At 46.6% G+C, this 21,963-nt stretch overlaps 2 protein-coding genes across 5 annotated transcripts in view; one reads left to right on the top strand and one right to left on the bottom strand.

Annotated features, from left to right (window-relative positions):
• The window catches only part of wapl (cohesin release factor wings apart-like), a 94,374-nt gene that overhangs the window by 20,964 nt on the left and 51,447 nt on the right, over positions 1 to 21,963 (bottom strand). For all 4 annotated transcript variants that reach the window (XM_084589554.1, XM_084589556.1, XM_084589557.1 and 1 more), the window contains 2 exons: positions 13,548 to 13,663; positions 4,265 to 4,399 (listed from right to left, as the gene is read on the bottom strand). In XM_084589554.1, the coding sequence (XP_084445680.1) occupies positions 4,265 to 4,399; positions 13,548 to 13,663 (251 nt within the window). The remainder of the gene's footprint in view (positions 1 to 4,264; positions 4,400 to 13,547; positions 13,664 to 21,963) is intronic.
• LOC146204845 (uncharacterized) lies at positions 19,033 to 20,276 on the top strand. The gene has a single exon (XM_084589559.1). It carries the CDS (start codon positions 19,033 to 19,035, stop codon positions 20,134 to 20,136), a length of 1,104 nt encoding a protein of 367 aa, XP_084445685.1. The 3' UTR covers positions 20,137 to 20,276.

The raw sequence follows: 21,963 nt of genomic DNA on the forward strand, positions 1-21,963 counted from the left end.
GCGCATCCATCGCCTCAGTGAGCTCTTGATCGCAAGAGGCTACTTCCGACTCCCCAGCGTTTGTGCCAGGAAATTCCCCTTCGCCGTCCGTGCGAAAGCCACACTGCGCGAAGCAGTGCTGTGCAGTTAATGTGGCCACTGCAGCCCACGCTGAAGCGACATAGTGCATAGCGTCAAGCACCGAAATGGTCACAGGCTGCTGTCCACGATCAATATGCGCAAGACAGCGCTTCACAACACACTTCCGGTAGGAATGCTTCCGGTTCTTTATGACGCCGGCATCCAGCGGCTGCAAATGGCTTGTAGTGTTCAGTGGGAAGGACACAAGCTTGACGTTCCGAAGAAACTGCGAGTTTCTTGGGTGGGCAGCACAATTGTCTAGAAAAAGGAGAACACTCCTGCACTGAGATGCCATCTTGTTGTCGAAGTAGCGAAGAAATTCTTCGAACAACGAACACGTCATCCACGCACGACTAACTTCTGTAGTGACATGGCAGCAGGCGAGTGTTCTTCAAGCACCGCGGGTTCCGATATTTGCCGATTACCCATGGCTAACTTATCGGAACCATCCATGTTGCAGCCAAGGAGCACCGTCAATTGCTCTTTGCTGTTTTTGCCTCCGTGACACGCTTCTCCTTTCAGGCTTAGGGACTTCGAAGGCTGCGCCCGAAAAAAAAAGGCCCGTTTCATCGGCGTTGTAGATGTCACGAGGCGCATAGCCCTCAATTAGTATAGTATAGCAGATAGTGTGGCCTTCCAATCATCGGCTGTTGCCAGGTTCACACTTGCTGATTCACCGCTTACTGTCTTGTACGCAATGCCGAGTCTCTTCCGGAAACGGTCGATCCATACATTCGACGCCGCAAAGTCCGTGATGCCCAGTCTGTCGGCGATGTCCACTGCCTTCTCGCGCAAAATGCTGCCATCAAAGTTGACGCCAGCAACGCGAGCTTGCTTGAACCAGGTCAGAAGGTTTCCATACTTGGCCCCACGAGCCTGCTTAGCTTTCGGGCCGAAAAGCGCTGCATTGCCTTCAATCTCGGCACGCTTTGAGACGATGCTGTTAAGCGTCGATGGTAGCAGACCAAGGTCTCTGGCAATATCAATTCTTTTCCGCGCTGGCTGCCTGTCGACAGCGTTGAGTGCGTCCAGCTTTTCCTGGAGGGAAAGCGCCTTCCGTTTGCGCGACGCCATCTAAGAACGTCGGATCACGATCGGCGGATACAAAGGACAAGGGTTAGTTCGACTGGTTCACGACCGGCTTTGTCGTGGACTGGTTCGAAGGATGGATGGATGAAGCTGAACCCTTTGAATCGGGCGGTGGCGGTGCACGCCACCTAGCCGACGTTCACGAGGCAGATGGCCATCTAGTGGTGGCCTCTCCAACTCGCGTGCGGCTTCTTGAAGTTAGTTCCAAAGCTAAGCCTAGCCAAGACTCTTCAAAAGTAAAAATGGTGGTCGGCGCGCATTGCCTCAGGCGGGTTCGCGGTGGCCAGTTGCGACGTATCATGCGGGAACGTTTTCACAGCTACAACGTAACAACGAGGATCCCAATACATTGGATCCTACGAGAGCAATGCCGGGACCGGATGAAAGCGACGTAACAGCCGGGAAAATGCAGCAGTGAGGAACGTAACAACGGTGTTCTACTGTATTAGGTATCAACTGTTTGAAAGTTTTCGCTATCCAGCGAAACCATCGTTATTGCCAGCCTGCTCTACTCAAGGCAGATAAATCGCACCACTCATTGAGCACGTGTCAAATCATCAACACTTGTGATGCATTATGATTTGCCGGGGCTGGGCTAAATCATCATAAAAACACGTCACTGCAGAAAAGAAGAGGGATGTGCGACACCAGCCCAGTGAAAAGATCATCCCTTACACAAATATATTTACAGTTTAAGTTTCCAGGTGCTGCACTTTCCTAGCTGCCATGTTTCCATGAGCCAGTCCCATCTATGGCCCCATAGAAACAAATGCAATTCAAACTGCCGTTATGTCGCAACTTCAGCAGCAACTTGCAGGCATAGCACACCAGCCAAAGCAGGGCTGATGACTACCCTGCCATTTGGTCGCCAGCATGTTTAGTGGCTTCGAGTTAACAGCTTTTTATTTTCAGTAAGCAACCTTGAGCGCCACATGGAAGCGATAAAAGCAATTACAAAAATGATGCACAGCACGTGCTTCTATTAGTTGCTTGAAACATGCGACCAAAATGGCGGTTTCTGATTGGCTAGAGAAACTCATGGCTTGTGCAGGTCGCTACTTTGAAGCGGTATTGTTTTTGTGACCGTGTGCTTCGCGATGCCCGGTGGTGCGAAAAAGTTCTGAGCTAAGCATCACTTTGGCTGTTCATTGAAGAAAGGTGAGGGCAGGAAGCATAATGATGCTGCCATCGCGTTGCAGGAGCACGCAATGGATAATCAGGCTCCGAGATTGGCCGATAACGCCATCGTGACCAAAGACGCATTCCCCTGACATGCTTCCCCAGACATCGTACGCGGCGACTCAGGCAGCATAAGCATCGATGTTATTGATACAGAAGTGCGGATAGCGTGAGCGGTATAGATTTTGGGTGCGCCATTGATGCTATTGGCGAGCGAGAAGTGCGCAAGGTAGCTTCCCTTGACAGTATGCGCAATGTGGACGCTGGACGTGTGAGGATTGACACTCATGCAATGGGCGACGGAGAAGTGTGCACATATCTCTGAGCCGAGGAAGCTGGCCAAGAAGAAGCATAAAGACGGGATGAATCCAGTTTATGCCTCTGGTGCATTTCCTCGAGGGGGGGTTTTTTTTTTGTTCCCCCTCCCTGAGTAAAGATGTTTTGACATTTTGCAACTTTGGAGGAAAAGTAGCATCTGTTATATTTTAGTAACCAACATACCATTTTTTTTTCTCTTTGCCAGAAAGATAAATGCATGCAGTATGCAATACGACCATTCTTAAACAGTATTTTTTTTTTTCAGAAATGTTTTTTAAATGGGTCATGTGTTTGACGTGCAAAGATGGCACTTTTCCCTAGCAATTTTGATGAGTTCTAACTCAAGCTCAAATTGACCTAGAACATTTATTTATACTTTATTACTCCTTAAACATTCTAAACTGTGCTGGGGTTTACTATTTAGACGCTAACTTTTCTAGATTTTGCAGTTGTTGTTTTTTTGTAGTATTTAAAAAACTACTTGTCCCATGACACAAATAGTTGCACCTTTGGAATTGGCATGTCAAAATACACAAAAATGTGAAAATTTGTTTCAGATCTATTCATAAATAAGAAAGTTGCCTACCAAGTGTAGCATCCCTCCTTAAAAAAATAGTACATTTATTCCATTCTAAGCAAGCACCCCCTATTATGATGCCTAAAGTGTGTGCGTGTGTGCGCGTGCGCGCGCATGCACGCACGCACACACACACACACACACACACACACACACACACACACACACACACACACACACACACACACACACACACACACACACACACACACACACAGAGATTCAAAAAGTCTAAAATATGCCCTTACCGTTTTTGCAATGATATCATGATGGGACAAGTGCAAAAAATAATGTTTTATTTGGCAAACATCTTCAGCAACAGCAATTACAGTTAGCTTCAGCTTCAGCTATGACGGCCCTCTACAAACTTTCGTTACGACTGTCAAACAGCTGACACTAAACAAAGCAAAGTAGGCCCGAGATGCCTGCGAAACCTGCTGAGCTCCGCCAAATGGCCACCGATTCCAAGTCAACGTGACAGCAACGCTGATAGTTAGCAGGGTTACTTTCGGCCAGCTTCTGACATTCTGTGCTGCCAGCTGTCATGTACTAGTGTTTTACCGCATGCAACCAAGAAGCCACCGAGCACACTACACCACTCCAGGACTCGAGCGGCCCCGGCTCGACGACCGAGTGAGCAAGTGCACTGGCAGCCTTATCTATGCGCTCTTCCTCGCAAAAAAATGGGGATGCTGAGCGAAGTTTCGGACACGAATATTCCTTTCCATTTTTCTTCCAAAGACCGAAAAGAGGGGGCAGAGCGGAGGGGGGTGCTTAGAATCATGAAAATAAGATACTGAACAATTGTGTATTCTTTTTTTCCAGCTGTGTGCTTCCTGGCTACTATGTTTCCCAGCCAGTATAACATTCTTCCCCCTCCCCCACTGTCCTGTGAAAAACGTAACAGCAAGCTTTTACAGTACACACTATGAACAAGACGTTGGCTGACCAAAAGGGTGAGGAGAAATGATGCCCACTCACATCCATAAGGGCGTTAAAAGCTGGCATCTCCATCTGGTCACAGACTGACTCAAATGAGCCCACGGTTTGTGTGTCTGCCAGCCGCTTCCGGTTCTCTGCACAGTGCTCCACCAAGTTGATCAGCAAGCCCAGGGACTGAAAAGATACACGCACATCCATTGACAAAATACAAAATGCAGAGGATGAGGGATTCTTTTTTTTTTCACAACCCCAAAAATAATGCTATTCCCAGCGCACTGACAACATGGAATAGCCTGCCCTGGAAGAGAAAAGGAAAAAATGCTACTCATACATTTTTTTCAACTGCTCAGTACAAGAGAAGTTGACATAGGCTATATTTAACTATGTGCAATGCACAAGTATGTACCTTCTACAAGCAAAAGACAAGTCCCATTGTCTTCTGGGAAACTTTCTAGACAAGCAATTTATTCTCAAACACGGTTTGGTACGGCATATGAAGAGTTAACATCCCCAAACCGCCAAGCTGCAGATGAACTATGAGAAATGCCATAGCTGATGGCTCCAGATTCATTTAAACAATCTGAGGTTCTTTAATGAGCACAGACATTGCACAGCACAGTTTCGCCTTCGCTGAAATGTAACTGTCACAGCTGGGTTCCAATTCCATGTTCTTGAACTCGATTGGAAAAAAGAAAAGAGGAAAGAAATCAATCCGGCCAAACAGCTCTCTATTCCACCCAATTCCAACACTATTCGCTAACTAGGTTTCTGCTCACCATTAGAACAAGCAATGACACATCCAGTGACAGTGGGTGACATACTACTTGGGCCAATGACAATGGGCAAGAAAATGAGAAGGGGGAAGAATGAAATCTTTATATCCCATAAAAATCCACATACCTCGGTGATACAAATTTCACGGGTCGTGAAAAAATTCGTATCATCCAAACATTTGTATCATCAAAACGAAAGGAAATAATTACGCAAAAGCATGGGAAGGGCAGTCACGCAGTTCTGTTTACGTCTGAGAAGGTTTATTACAGTCATACAGTCACAGCTCGCCACTCACGGCACACGAAGCGCGTCAGGCGATCACAGTGTAGGTGACGCACGGGCTGCGAGCCTCCGCGGACTTCTCGTGGCGCGTATAGCACGACAGGAGATGGCAACGTGCCGGCCACGCGGCGCCGCACACTACTCGCGATGCACACAGCGCGACTAGCGGTCGCGAAGTTAATGATGTGCTGCTTGTGTGCCCACCGCATGCGCTACTGATCACTAAAGCCGCAAATCTGAGATCACTTCGTAGGCGCATGCTAGCTCGCAACTCGTGCGCTGCTGTCCCTCACCTGAGCTGAATGCAGCATACTGGTTTACAACAACCAGAGAATCATTTGGCATCTACGATTGCTAGGGCGGATGTGAGCTGCTCTTCTCACAGTGCATTAAATCCTGTAACCAAGCATGATGGCAAGAAAAAAAGGAGCAAAACCGGTTCCGGGTAACTTGAGGTTGTAAAAACAGATATACATATAATATATATGTAAATAAATGGAATTCCAAGATTAAGTGCCAAAATTATTTTAGTTAACTGACTGTGAATTGCAAAACTTCAAGCCACCTGTCTAGCATTACTTTGTAGAGCAAACTTCACTATGCAAATGGATACTTGGTGGTGAAAAAAAAAAGGAGCCCCGTGTAGCGGCAATACAGTGCACAAAATACAATTGACAAAGAGTGTGCAATCACAATGATAAGGGGACCACAGCCTTGGAGGTATGTGTGCTTCTTTCCAACTGTAATGATCTCGCTTCGCGTCCCGCCGCAGGTTCTCCAATTTACCAAGCTTCAAAGCCACAAGGCAAGGCAGTGTGCATAGACCTGCGTCATATCACGTATCAGCGAGCACTGAAATCATACCAACTGCAAAGCAGCACGAGAATCTGGTATTATGGTGCGCTGCCACAGGCTTCTTCATTGGTTCACGGCATGACCTGCAGGCCATGCAAACCGTTTTTCGAATCTGAAGCTTCTCGATCACCGGAGTTGCACAACCATGCATTCTGTGCACTGCTGCCGTTCTCGGTCCAGGCAGATGCCCAAACGCACTTGGTAGTTTGGGAGCTGTTCTTCATGCAGCACTCGCAATTACTACAGCTTCAGCCATATTTTGTACCTAGCTGACTCAGCCTACATTAGTTTTAGCTGCACTAAAATTTTGTCAATTCGGTCTTCCAAGGATCAGAAGTGTTCGAACTATGGAAAGTTTGCGTCATCGAAAGGGCCTGAAAAAAATTCTGAAAACCGTTTGCATCACTCTAATTTCACCTAATGAACACCTGTACGTTAGTTGTCTGCATTTGAGATAAAACCCCAAGTTAGAATGATGGTTTAACCCGGTTTCGTTAAGTGCCTTGTTTTGCACACACTGCCAGAAACACTGAAGTGCTCCAATATCGCAAGGGCATCCACAACTCTTTTCACAGTATGCCGCAGCAGCAGTGGGGCCCTCTTCACGAAACAGCCCCCTCGCATTTTGAGGATGCTCCACCGAAGTCAACGCATGAAGCATTGAGGCGAAACTGTGCATGGCCAGCGAGCAGTTTCAGTGTACTGGTAGCGGCACGTGGATGCATATATGTGTAGTCATTGGGACAGGGTGATGCCCCTCCAAAATAAAAATAAAAGAACAGTGACGAGTCAAGCAGCGTCCGAAATGGCGCGACTGGCCAATGCGTGTGCCTGATCACAGCTGCGGGATGACGTAAAATAGAGGAAAGTGACCCCAAAAGTATGCGACAGCTATAGTTAAGAAATGGGGAACTTCCTATCATTGTCATGTTTGCTACAGGGATACAACTGAGTTTCGGGGAGCCTACTTCAATGATCACTGGCTGCGTGAGCTGTACCTTGGAGCAATAGCCTATGTGAATTAACCGGAGCAAGCCCACCCATGACCAAATTAACGAGCATCCCACGCCATAAACTTAAATGGGTGTCAGCTGGGACTGCACACTTAGTATTAATTATACAAATTTCCGAATTAATAAAATGAATGAATTAATGAGAGTTTACTGTATAATGCAAGTGATCATGCTTTGCCTTACCTTCTCCTTGGCACACAGACACAACCACGCATTGCAAGCGGTGGCGCCACATCCGCAGAGTGGGGAAGAAACTCCACAAGCTAAATGTCTCTTATAAGGAGGTTCTTGAACAAAATTCAAGTTCCAAATCTCTTCTATGCCCAATGTCAGTTACAAAGAGGTCCACTTAAGGGGGGACACGGCTCCTTGCGGTCGAAAATCGGTCTTAAAATCGTATTTTTGATTTCTTCATTTTCACGATCCTGAGACGTTTCCGCAGCTATATGCAAATTTTAGTTGAAAAATACCACCTGATTTGCATGTTACAGCATTCCAAAGTTGTGAATCTGAATGCTTGGCCCTTTAAGGGGGGACCCTGGCCTTAAGACAATATTTTTTTATTTACTGGTAGATTGTGATGAAAGTTGCACCATTTATGCAGCTTTTTGTGCTGATTTCAAATATGCACATTAATTTTATGTAAGCCATTTAGTTCTGAAGATATTGAGCACTTTATGTTCTTTGTTTGGAGGTGAGCTGTCAGTAAAACTACAGGAGCTATAATAAAACCGGACGTATCAAATAAATTTAGAACACACAGAGAATGCAAAAATCAAGATTGAATGTCCTGGTTCTATTTTAACCAAAGTTACAGCTTGTCAAAGTTCACCAGACCAAAAAGCCACCTTGACACTCCAGAAAACATGAAAATTTTAAAAGCTTTCCACATTAAGTACCACAAATTCATTTATATTTTTGCACTCTACATGAGTTTACCTTTCTGGTGCAAAAGGAATTATAGCAATATCATAAGTAGAACCAGAGATATCGCACCTCCAAACATGTACCATCCTCAATATTTTGATTTTGAGAAATTGAGGAAAAACGTGTTGATAAATTTTTTAAGCACCAAAGCTAACAGTAACTCATTAAAGTTGGTTCTGACTCACTTCTGATGCCAACGCATCGTTTCCCATCGATATAATTCGGCCTCAAAGAATGAAATTTCCGGCGAACGGAACGCATGCTCCGGAGGCCGCCACCAAGACGAGTGCGTTTGCATCGTGACCTCCGCAAAAATTGGTGCCAAGTTCTGACAAGCGATCGCGATTCGCATGTTCATGCAGTAAACGCAGTCGGCCAGCAACTAGTGATAAGCGACCGCTGCTCGTCTTGCACCGCGTAGCATTCAGAAGAAAGTTTATTTCGACAAGATTGGGATTCTGCGCAATCTTCTGTATGTTCCGCGTGTCGCGGTACGCTGCTTCACGACTGCCCCTGTGGCTGATCGCGGCACTGCCTCACAGGGCGATCTATCCCGGCTTTGAAAGCTGCACTTGCTCATCTGCAACCTCATGGTTCCGTACGCGGCAGATCGTGCCGCTCCTCGCTATCGCACTGAGCACGACCGGCTATGCTACGCCGTTATCAGGCCATCGCGGACTTGACGCGGAGCTTCGGCGCTTCGTCATTGATTGCAGATAACCAGATGCGGCGATGCAGCGTCCCCGGCGCGTTTATCTCCTCTCGCTACTTTTTTTTAGGCTAATAACAAAGCGTGAATCTCAATATTGCGCATTTCGCGTTGTGGTTACAATGAGGGAACGGCGCTAGGCCGATTAGGCCTAAAGGAGAGACCTTTTCAAAATGGCGCCAGACCGCGAGCAGTCGACGCCGTCAGCCAACCAAAGCTCGCCATTTTGCTCATGTGCGGTGGGAGTCCAATAGCAGGCCGTGTTTCACGCAATTTTATTCCTTTGTTTTCCGCTTCGGTGGGCTCGCTCATGGTCACCAACCGAGATATAGGAATGGCCTGAATCGCGATCTTTCGAACGACACCAAGATTATGCCCGCGGATCGCGTATTTCTAGAACTGCGAGAGATCGAAATTCGGCGCGATTTGATCTCAGTTTAAAGGGCCATACCGCAGATTCTCGTCTTTGGAACGCTGTAACACGCAAATTAGGCGATATTTTTCAACGAAACTTCGGAGATAGCTACGGAAAGATCTCAGAATCGCAAAAACGAGAACATTGAAAATCCGATTTTCGGCTGCAAAGACCCGGGTCCCCCCTTAAAGTGAGGTCAAATCGCACCGAGTTTTGATCGACCGCACTTCGAGACATAAGCGCTCCACCGGCGTCATTTTAGAGTCTCGTTCGAAAGATCGCGATTCAGGCTATTCCAATGTCATGAATGGCGTCCATGAGCGAACACCCGAAGCGGAAAACAAAGGGACAAAATTGCGCGAAACACACGCTGCTATTGAGCTCCGAAGGCATGTGACCCAAATGACCGCTTTTGGTTGGCTGCCGGCATCGACTGCTTGCGGCCTGGCGCCATTTTGAAAAGGTCGCGCAGTTAGGCCTAGCTTGTTTAGAGATGCTCCGTCGACACGACCCCGGCGTAAAACACTGAAAATTTAGGTTAGAGCGCCACACTGGCCTAAAAAGCGAAGAAAGGTTGAGATAAGAGGCGCGCCGGTGACGCGGATCCGCAATCAGTGACGAAGCACCGACGTTCTGTGATGGGCCAATAAGCGCATAGCCAGTGGTGCTCGCGATTTCCTCGAGGAGATTCCAGTCGCGTACGAGCATCGTAATCATGACGATGCCGATGAAAAAGTGATATCTAAGCAGTTTTCATGGTCGCAAACAGATTGAGCACTTGAAAAAGTTAGGGCGTGGCGATCGCGAAACAGCGTCACGTGCGGCATGCAGAATCGCAAACCTTGTCGAAATAAATTTACTGAGTTGCAGAGGCAATTATCTCAACGGGAAATGATGAATTCACAATAAAAACTAGTCCTAACTCATTTTATTGACTTGGTGTTAGCCTTGGTTTCAAAAATGTGCCAAAAACCTATTTTCGCCGATTTCTCAAAATTGAAATTTGGACACAGTCACCATTTTGGAGCAGCAATATCTCGGCTTCGAACTTCCAAATCCTCCTAGAAGGCTCATTTATGTATTACAGTAAAACCTCGTTAATTCGAACTGACGCTCGGGTCCCGGCATGGCCCTATGTATTTCAATAGGAGAAAACGCCCGATAATTCGAACATGCCAGTATCCACAACGGTTAATTCGAACTAGGAGCCCGTGGCTCACACAGCTCCTCGCAGACAGAAGTCGGCCCATACCGTGTACAATGCGCAGAAAGATTACTAAAGACGCAAAAAACAAAATCTTTCAAATCTGCCCGCGCGTGCGAGACGAGGTGCACACTCGACAGTCACAGCGAGCATTCCGGTGCATGCCGTAGCAGATTTTCGCTGCCGGGTGCCGCCAGGCTCCATCACACCAACGGTCCGGCGCAAGCCGTTGCAGGTTTTGGTTGTACCGCGGTTGCTGGGTGCGCTTTTGACAAGCCTTTTTTCTTTTTGTCCTGCAGTCACGTTGTGTGCACAACGCAGTTGTTGGTGTCGTGAATCAGTTCGTGCCACGCTGGTCCAAGTTTTAACATTTTCGTTGCCTCACCGCTTTGTCAGCGACGACTCATCGATTGTGACAGCCATGGCAAACCGCGGTAAATACACGGCAAAGGACCTCAAGACGAAAATGGAGATTTTGAGTGCGGTGGAACGTGGTGTCCTATCCAAGACGGATATAACCGAAAAGTACGACATCAAGAAGAGCACGGTGTCAACATATCTCAGGAACAAGGAATCGATCAGTGCTGCCTTTCGTAAAGACGTTATGGAGCCCTCTCGCAAAAGGCTACGGACGTCGGCCCATCCCAAAGTGGAGAGTGCCGTAATGGCATGGATAAAAGAAGTTCGCAGCCGGAACATTCCGTTAAGTGGGCCTGCGAAGACTGCGAAGGCTGCAGTCTTTGCCAGCCAAATGGGCATTAGCGAGTTTGGCGCGTCACGGGCTGACATTTAGAAACGTTTGTGGGGAGTCAGCTGAAGTCGACAAGGAAACGTGTGAACAGTGGGTCTCCAGTGAACTGAAGGAACTCCTAGCTGATTATGCGCTCAGCGATGTATTTAATGCTGACGAGACGGCACTTTATTTCAAACTGCTCCCCAACAAGACCGTCACTTACAAAGGCGACACTTGTGCTAGCGGAAAGAGAAACAAAGAAAGTATCACTGTCATGATGTGCGCAAATGCGACGGGCACGGAACGGTGCCGCTTGCTGGTGATCGGCAAGGCAGAGAAGCCTCGCTGTTTTAAAGGCATCAAGACGCTTCCTGTTGATTACACCGCAAACAAAAAGTCGTGGATGACACGGGAAATTTTCACCGACTGGCTAGACAGGAAATTCGCTGCACAGAACAGGAATGTTCTCGTGTTCGTGGACAACTGTACAGCTCATTGTGACGTGAGTGGACTGACAGCAATCCACTTGGCATTTTTGCCTAAAAACACGACTTCTGTGCTCCAGCCTATGGATCTTGGAGTTATTCACAACTTAAAAACGCTATACAGGCGCCACCTCCGAGACTTCTTCTTTGTTTGGACAGTGGCAAGTCGAACGACATCGATTTGCTTGGAGCTGTCCACATGCTGGCATCATCGTGGAATACCGTCAAGCCGGAAACTATCAAAAATTGTTTCCGCAAGTGTGGCTTCGGTGATGCCCCAGAAGCATGCAGCGCGGAGGTAGCGGAGGTTTCGTCTGATGATGACTCCGTCGTGCTCGACCGTGGCTACGCGGCTTTGTCGGAGGGTGTCGCCTTTGACGCCTACGTTGACGTTGACAACGGTGTGGAGACGTCTGGGCCCTTGAGTGATGAGGATATAATCGCGGCTGCATGTGCTCCACAGGGCTCACGGGTGGAGAACACTGCTGAAAGTGATGAAGAGTCCGACGAAGGCGACGATCTGGTGCCACCCCCTAGTGCATGTGAAGTAGCGTCGGCGCTCGATCTCGCTGCACGATATTTCTCCGCCGATGAGAATTCGGATCCTGCGCTGGAACTCTTGGGCAAGCTGCAGTCGATGCTTGTGGAGTCGCGGCACAAGAAACGCAAGCAAACACACATTACCGATTATTTTTCCGTGTAAATAAACATGTTTTGAAGCTCGCTACTCACACGAATGCATTCCGGTTCTTGTTTGCGGCGCATGACTGACCGATTAGTCCCGTTAATTCGCCGTTGTGGCTCGATTGCAAAAATTACCGGAATCGCCCTCCGTAAACGTGCAGTAGCGCCTAGCCCTATTTACTCGTGGTAATGAGTCAACATGTGGGGTCGGCCAGCACGGTGGGCCACGATGGCGCTCATTCCAGTGCCCGACTATTAATTCGAACTCAGCTTAATTCGAACAATTTTCTCAGCCCCTTCGAGTTTGAATTCACGAGCTTTTACTGTATTGCAGTCTGTTGATGATTCTGGACCATTTAAGGATCGAAATCTTCTCCTCAAGATCGAATGTTTACTAACCATGCTTTATCAAAACAAAAGACCAGTTTTCCATATTATATATAAAACTACCTGCATTAGGTAAAAACAGTTTGCAGTTTTGGAATGCGCACGAGAAAATGCACAAATGGTTCAAATCTGGTGCAAATCCGCCTATAAATAAAAATTATCTTCTCGTTTTCTCAAAACACCCATTCTTGACTTCTTGCTCATTTGCGGAAGTGATTTCTCTGCCTTTAATGGAGGTAGAACCGTAATTTTTGTTGTGGCATGCAGTTAAAAGTGCAAAGCACACAATGTTGGGAACAGATTTTGCAATTTACGTTTAAAAAGTTTTTCAGTTTTGCTCTACATCAGACAGTAGGGCACCTACATTTGGAACAGTGAACTCTGAATTGCTATAACATCGCTAAGATTTGTTATATCAAAAAAGTGCTGCTAATATTGTATTCCTTATGCTTTCTAGTACCTCGCAAAGTGTCCACATGAATTTTTTGCAGTGCAGTTATTTTTTCATTGCTTCCACAAATTACAAACAATTAATTTCATTTGTCTTGTGAATTAATCGACCAATTGAAAAAATAGCTATATATTTGAAATCAATGCAAGAAACTGAATCATAATAGTACGAAGTTTTATTAAGTTTGGTTAAAAATGAAGAAAAATAGCTTTAAGAGCCATGTCCCCCCTTAATGAGAGAGACAGGGCAGACAATCAAATGAGCAAAAAGTGTCTCTTATTCCCTACTGTAGCATCCATGTCTCTTATAATGAGGCTAACCTCTATCAGAACAGCCACACAATTTGGAAACACACCGACACTGCGTAGGCTCAAGCAGTCCTAACAAAAGACAGGGATCTCACCAGAACCAGAAGATCGAAGCGCTGTTCTAAGGGCACTGCTCTGGGGACTTGCAGGATGCAAAGCAAAATGGCCGACAGCAACCCTGGCTGGTCTCCAACGATTGCGCTGCCCAAAGCTGGAAATAAAAAGGAAAAAATTACATGTCAGTGTTTCCAAAAGTTCCGCCCTGCAATCCCACAACATGGCACGAAAGCAAACTAATTCTGGAAAGCATTGCCTCTGCTATGCTACTATGGAATCTCATACCTTACCAGACTCGATAGCAGAGCAAGTCAATGTAAGTGTGCAATGCTTAGCAGGGTGTGGTAAAGTAAATAGGTATTGTTGGTTTCTGCTTTACATCTAAAAAACTACCGCATATTTTATTCTGAAATTCTTTACGCCTATCAGTAATGCATCTGGCCTCAAAGGTGTGCAATTTATTTACTGCGGTGTTGTTTCTCCTTTTAGTACTACAGTTACAAAAAATAGGCTAAGTTACAAAATTCAATGCACCTTTTTTTTTTTCAGTAACAGAAATCAGTTCATCTATTAAATTATTTACATAAATTCCACATGTTTGTGGCCTTAAACAGGACATAAAGGACTGGTCTCCACTTGCACTGTGCAGAAAAAAGTACTCTTATCTGTCATCATAGTAGGAAAGAGCATTAAACCTATTAATTATTTTCATGCTTATAACACAATCAGTTTGTAAAAAGGTTTAGACTAAGACTAAAGTAAAACCTTGTTGGAAAGTTCCTGGTTCACATGATCAAAATTACGGACAGTAAAAAGCATCTGGGGAGAAGCATCTGTGAACTACAACTACACGTTTACATATGAGCAGACCATCTCACACTGAAGCATCCAAAAACAATGAGAAAGCGATCCCGGTTCGTCCCTGCCATTCACAGCTGCGAGTTCTCTTCATCACTGAACACAACGCAAGTGCAAACTGAATTGTGACAGAATTAAGAGAAGGAGCTGTTTATACCTTATGCCAAGAAATGCTGACATTTTTATGGAGTGAAAATGTCAATAAACGTCTCTGTACTGCTTTCAATGCTTGCATTCTTAAAAACAGGACAGTTTTGATCATAGTTTTTCTCGGATAATTCGCATGTTTTCCAGCAAGAAAAAATATCAATGAGGTTCTACTGCACTGACAACGGATCATTATATAATCTGAAAAAATTTCCACATAGCCAGATGAGCCATTTTTAAAGTAATTTAATTAAATTTGAAAGAAAAACTTCAAAATGCCATTTTGAGAAAAGATTTGTTTACACAGTTAGCTTTCTTAACACTTTCCTATCCGTGCCTATCGATAGCCCGCTATCGATAGTTTCACGATTCGAAACTTTCTGCTTTTGAAGCGCTCCTTGACAAGTGGCGGTGTCCAGTGGGTAATAGAACAACCCTTTTTTTCAATTTCGCTTCCGCCGCGTCGTGCCCGTTCTTATAGTTTTGGAGTGACGTAACCGGCGCTCCTTGCTTGCAAAATGGTGTCGACGTCGCGCGCTGCTGCTGCTTGGAAGCGGCCCGTTACTATGGACACTGACACATCTGAGTGCTCATCTGCGGATGTAGCTGAGCACTTAGCACTGTATTTGCTCGCAACAGTGATAACTCGGAAGACAAATTCAGCTCTTCAGACTGCAGCACCGACTGCAAAACTGCGTCAAACCAACCAGGGACGTCAACGGCCATGCCCCGGTAAGCTTTATTTTCTCTTTCGAAAAGTTCCGCTTTTGCTGCGCGCTGATGAGTAAGAATCAGAGTGTTCTTAAGGTCACAACTTTTATCTGCAGGATGTCAATGTCATTCAGGCAGGACTACTTGCCACCTAGAAGACAACCAGGGGTCGAATTCGGCATTGCGTGCCGCAGCACCGCACAGTGCTACTCCAGAGCCATCGATTTCTTTCTGCTATCACCAAGCAAGACACTCGCTTGCGGTACCAAGCGAAAAGATCGGCACGGCTTTCTCAATGAATTCAGACAAAAAATGGGAAAAGAAAGCAGAAAGGGGGGTATGCGATGGCTGTGAGATCAGGACGTCTTGTATCTCCTGTGGAAGGACAAGCGGGTCGTAAATATGATAATCTAATGCGCACACGGCAAACAAGTTCGTTCTCACCAAACGACGAAAGTGGATAATAAATGGATAGAAATCTTAGCCAGAAAGCCAGAACTCATCGATGAATATAATGTAGGCATGCTCGGCGTGGACAAGTCGGATCAATTGATCGGAAGCTACAATGTTCTCATAAAAAGCGTCCGCTGGTGGAAAACGCTGTTTTTCCATTGCATCGATGTAGCGGTCATCAACCATTTCATACTTTTTGACGCACATCACCAGGCGCATCCCGAAATGACATAATTGTCAAGGACTACAAGATTTGATCAGTTCGCTTTCAGACTTGAATTGGCCGAGCAACTGCTTGGATTTGGTGAGCCACAACTGGAGACCCCGATGTTCGCCCTCCGTTTCCGCCTGATGATCAACCTCAGGGACTGCAGCACAAGCCCCCAAAAATTGAGAAGTACAAGAACTGCAAATCACGCTATGAAGAGAGAAAGGTGGAACAAAAACAAATGTTTTTTGTGAGACGTGCAGTAACTGTTTCACAGCAACAAGGAACTGTTTCGCGCGGTGGCACGATAGTCGTATGGTCTAAAGTTTTCTTTCCGAACTTGAGTAATGCTGTACTTAGAAAGCTAGAATTTGCAGCATTGTTACCTCGGTCCCTGCTCTAAAAAACCGCATATCTCAATTTTCTTTTTATTTGTGTGAAGAAATTTTGCTTTTTATGAATTTTTTTATTTTGACTACAGTGAAACCTCGTTATCACGAAAAGTTAAAAAATCGGAAAATAGTTCGCTCTATCCATAATTTGTAATATAAAATTTCTTAGAAAATCCATGCAAGAGCAGCAAAATTCAATCAGAGAAGGCACAGCAACTCGGAGGGTGCCTTCTTGGGTCACGTCCATTTATTTACGTGCAAAGAACTGCGTTATCGCGGCCTGATTTTTTGTGTTGACCCCGTTCCTTATCACACCCTGTTCCAGTTTGCAAACGCTCAACAAGGGCAAACCCACTGCTCTCAATACCACTGTAGTCGCGGCGCAGTAAATCCAATGCAGTAAGCGCTTCTTGTGAAGCCGGAATGTTCTCATCGTTTGCACGGTCCGCCTGAGCTTCGTCTGTGGGATGTCCAGTAACTTCCACAGCGATTTCGGCATCCGTCAGTACAGCCATGGTCGCCGCGATGTCGTCGCCGCTTACAAAGTCTTCTACAGTCGTTGTTGCGGGCATGTCACCAACTAAACTCATTGCAGGCTCATCGAGCTCGCGGAGCTCTGCTTCTGCTTCGTCCCCATCGTCACTTGATGCACGGGCCTCTGCTGGAACAAAACCTGCGTGCCGAAAGCAGTTGGCAATTGTTTCGCCTTTCACGCTGTCCCATGCCGCTTTAATGCTCCCAGCAAGTCGATTTTCAAGTCCTGCTTCATAAGAAGCTTCACGAGAAGAGTGTCAATCAGTCTCCTCTTGTAAACTGCCTTTATCTTGAGCTTGGACTTTAACGTCAGTGCTGCTCTTTTTTTCACGTTCACCGCCATCACAGCACTACGCACAACCGTGCACCACACTCGACACGACGACCGACGCAGCCTCCGCCGAACGCTACGACGGTTGGCCACGCCGCTGCTAACACTAAAACCAAAAAAGCGCGAATGGCGCAAAAACCAAAACAGCAAGTTGTTTGCTTCCTCCATCCAAAAAGACAAAAAACAACATTCGATTGCGCCGTTGCCGAAGCGGCGCTGTCAGCGATTGTGAGATGCGAATGATTTCTTATGGCCTCCGAGATCACCTCAGTGCGCACAAACAATCTCGGAGGCCATAGATTTCTTTGGCTGTCAACTCCCAATGCCGTCGTGACATCTGTGGCGCTGTAGCGCCCGCGAGGTAATCCTGAATGTTTGCTGCGCCGCATAACACACATGTAGTGCAATGAAGCCTGCCTCCTGCTATTAAAGTGAGGTAGTGCTTGGCGTCGCGAAGTTCGTAACATCCGTTTTATGCCGAACCACGTTCGCTATGGGAAGTTAAAAATACATGTGTTTGACAAAAATATTTCGGAAGAGTTCGCTATATTCAATAATTCGCTATATGCGTGTTCGTTATATTGAGGTTTGACTGTAATTGTTTTCACCTATGCAATAAAGATGTTAAGGGGAGACCCGGGTCGAAAAATCGGCATTATGTCGAAATTTTTCGATTTTCTGTTTTTGCTTGCACTATCATCTTTGAACATCCTACTTTCATGCAGCGAAATATTAAAACTAAATTTGTACGAGACATTAGTTAAAAACGCGTCCAAATGACTCGCGGTGACCGAAAAAATCGTGAGTGCTGCCAAATTTTGGCCATCTTTGAGCTGCCGCCGCTCAGCGCATCGGCGCTTGCCGCCATTGCGGCCATTTGCAAAATGTGGCCAAAGCCTTCTTCTTTCGACTGGTACATCCATCAGTTTCGTATCTGCACGGGAAAATATAAAAAAAAAATGTTTTTCCCGCGGTCTTCCGAGTGTGTTTTCAGTCACGTGACGCGAACCCGAGACCGCCATTGGCTGCCGCCGTGCAGTGGAGCCATCCCAGCAGTTTCGTATCCGCTCGCATCGCATCGCCTCTTAGGACTAGCCTGCGTTCGTTTTTCTTATCAGAAGTTTTCCGTAATGAACGACGAGAAGAAACGCAACTTTAGTCTCCGCAAGAACCGGACTGCGTGCCCGTACAGGGTGAAGCGCAAACAGAAGCGTAAGAGAGCCACGAACGCGGCGGACGCTGCAAGCCCCCTACGCCAGCAGAACGGCAGCCCGTCTTGCAGCGCGGCGTCCGATTTCATAACTGACGCTTTCGTTTTCGTGAGCACGTCGGAGAGGAAGTTGGCAGCGTTCCAGGATGGAGAGAGAGCCGGCAGCAGAAGCGGCGCAAGCGTCGTTATCTGCGAACTTGAAGAGCTGACCCGACTCGTGCGCGGTGCCTTGTGCGGAACGTGCGGGAAGTCCAAACTCGCGGTGGTAGAGGTCGCGGTGGTAGAGGTCGTGAACAAGCGCAAGGGCCTCGCTTCTTTCCTGGAGCTCAGGTGTACGAATGGTGCATGCCCGGCAACAGTAGTTTCGGCTGTGTATACGTCGCAACGCACCGATGCCGACGGCCGTGAAGGCTGCGACGCGGAGCGGTCCAGTGGAAGCCCCCGCGATAGCTTCGCGATCAATGTGAAAGCGGTGCTTGGTGCGCGTTCGATTGGTGTCGGACACGACCAACTGACGAGGTTTTGTGGCATTCTTGGATTAGCAAAGCCACTGCATCACAAGACATTCCACAACATTGCGAAGAAAGTGCATATTGCAGCCACCAAAGCAGCCTCCGACAACCTTGCAGAAGCGAGGTGAATTACTGCCTTGCAAGCTGACCACACTGACGTTGCTGTAATGTTTGATGGGACCTGGCAGAAGCGCGGCCACAAGAGCCACAATGGTGTTGGCACTGCCATTTCTGTGGACACTGGCCTCTGCTTAGATTTTGAGGTGCTGACAAACTACTGTCAAGGTTGTAGCAGCCACAAAGTACTTGATGATGAAGAGGAGGAAGTATGGCGTGCATTCCATTCTCCTGTGTGTGAAAAAAATGTGGACTGCACGTCACATGCAATGGAAAGTGAAGCAGCGCTACGCATCTGGAGCAGGATGCAGTCGTACAACATGCAGTTTACAACATTCCATAGTGACGGCGACAGCAAGGCATATGCTGCAGTCTGTGAAGCGCAGGTTTATGGGTCGAAGGAAGTTACCAAAGAAGACTGTACCAACCACGTTGCCAAACGTCTTGGTACCGCCCTAAGAAAGCTGAAGACGCCGCTCCCACGTGGACAGAAGCTCACTGACAAGTCAATTCAAAAGCTACAAAACTATTATAAAATCGCAATAACAAGCAACCGGGGCAATGTAAGGGGCATGTTCTGTGAAATCTGGGCATCCTACTTCCATTCGTGCTCCACCAATGAAGCGAACAGCCACAAGTTTTGCCCTGATGGGAATGAGTCGTGGTGCAAGCAAAAGAGAGCCCAAGCTCTGGGAGAACTAGCTCCAAACCACACCCCCCTCCTGACCAAAGCGCAAGGAAAGGCAGTGCTGCCAATTTACAAACGTTTGACAGATGCCAAACTGCTTGCCCGCTGTTTGCAAGGGAAAACTCAGAATGCTGCTGAATCCCTGAACAGCAAGATTTGGATGTTGTGTCCAAAGACTCGGTTTGCCGCACGGACTGCAGTGGAGACTGCCACCGCCATTGCAGTGCTGTGGTTTAATAGGGGTCACTCCAGCTTTGAAAAAGTGCTGGAAGAACTGGGTGTCCTCCCTTTAAAGCAGCTGATCAGACTCAGCTTGGAAAGCGACCCAAAAAGGATCAAGAAGATGTCGACCAAGCTGACTGCTGAAGCGCAGTCTCATCGCCGCAGCCAGGTGAAGCGAGTCCGTATGGAGGACTCAGTTCGCAAGAACCGTGAGGGCAAAACATATGCAGCAGGGGAATTCTAGTGTTTTAGTGCAGTAGTGAACACTTTGAGCTACATTTGCACCAAGTTTGAAGTGATATGAGCAAGAACTTTGGCATTCACATGCAAATAAACTTTCAATTGCGTTTTTCTCAAATTGGTGTTTTTGCCCATTTTTGAAGTTTGTGCACACAATTTTTTCCTCTAGTAGTTCTTGGATCACAATGAAATTTTGCACAGATGTTCCTTGGAGTGTATAGTGTGCTGAAATCTTGTTTATATATCTAGTCTCATCATATATTTATTATAATTTCATAACAAAGTACTGACTAACAAAAGAAAATGACACCCTAATTTCAAAAAATTATTTTGTTAAAAAAGATGCAGATAAAAATTATTTCACCTAGATTTCAACACTCTGTGGCTTGTAATGAACTACACAGGGTATTTTAAGGGGGGAGGCTACCTTTGAATACCAACTTTGTTGTTTCTTGAGATTATTGAATGAAATTTTCAGGGTAGACTCATGGCACAGCCATTTGAATAACTGCAAAGTTTCATGGAACTGCGCACATTGGTATTCAAGTTAGAGAAGTATATCAGAATGGTTCACATGGGTTCCTTGTTCCATGCCTAGTGAACTTGCAAAATGTGTTGGCACTATGAAATTCATTATGAAGGTTCCTGAATAGGTACCACAGGGCAAGACAGAGCCCTTTTTTTTAATTTCCCTGCCGAAAAATTTTAGTAGTGCATTGAGGTTAGTGCCACTAATTGGACTTGCATTAGCCTAATTTTGATTGTTTATTATAAATTCCAGACTCAATAATTTGAAAAAATGAGCTTGTCTTGCCCTCGGAAATTTATTCAGGCACATAAAAAAAAAGCCAGGTGGGAATCCGATTAGCGGTTCCAGAAATACTGCGGGAATAAGCAACCATACCATGAAAAAAATTCATTCTGAGAAAATGGCCCTTGAAGTTTAAGGGGGGACACGGGTCTTTCGGACCAAAAAATCGCGAAAAAATCACTTTTTAAAAAATGTGATTTGCGAAATAAGTAGCTCTTTATCTACCTATCTGCTAAATTTTTCATCTCTAGGGTCGGTATTTTAGTCACAATGCCAATTTATATAATCGATGTCGCCCAAATTTGGCTCGAAAACGACCCCCGAAACAACCATTTTCCGCGAGGCGTAGCTCCCATTTTGTGCGCGGCACCGTAGCCATCTTGGTCTCATTCGAAAGAGCCGCCTTTCGTCTTCAAATTACCGCCTCTGCTGTTTACATTCGCCCATTGGTCGCATAAAAAAATAGCAAAAAAGAAAACGTGGCATTTGCAATCCCATTGGCTTTCGGGGTGCACGTGACGATAAGGCGTCCCCGCATTGGTGGAGCTGGCTGACGGCGTCTGCTCGGCGCGCCCGAGCCGCGGGGAGACGGCGGAGACGTGACGCCGGCCGCGCTTGGTTCTGAACCGCGAGGTGCGTTCATGGCAAGAATTTGTGAAAAAAGTGAAAAAAAAATAGTTGAATAATCATCTCAAGTGATGCCCTGCCCCGGCTGTGCGCGCTCAGGCCGATGAAAATCGTGCGCCGAACGATCGTGTGTACGAGCCTGAAGTAGGCCTAGCGTGTTCCCCAGCACGGGGAACTGCTACTGCCAGCGGTCGCACCCGCCGCGACAGTGATAACGCAGGCCGCAGATGAGCAGAAAGATAAGCTCAAAACAGGAAAAGCTTAAACTCGCGCCAACTCCAGCAACGAAGCGGTAGTCGGATTGTGTTCATAACGATGACGGCAGCGCGGCGGACAGTCCGCTTGGCGATGCGGAGTTCACGATCGTCACATCTAAACAGTTTGCCGAGATTG

This window comes from Amblyomma maculatum, chromosome 1 (genome assembly GCF_055883805.1).
Source record: "Amblyomma maculatum isolate TAMU_Amacu chromosome 1, ASM5588380v1, whole genome shotgun sequence".
In the NCBI taxonomy this organism is placed as follows: domain Eukaryota; kingdom Metazoa; phylum Arthropoda; class Arachnida; order Ixodida; family Ixodidae; genus Amblyomma; species Amblyomma maculatum.

Excerpts from the sequence above, each read along its gene's own strand:
- LOC146204845 (XM_084589559.1), top strand. The coding sequence starts at position 19,033 with ATGTTTGATGGGACCTGGCAGAAGCGCGGCCACAAGAGCCACAATGGT.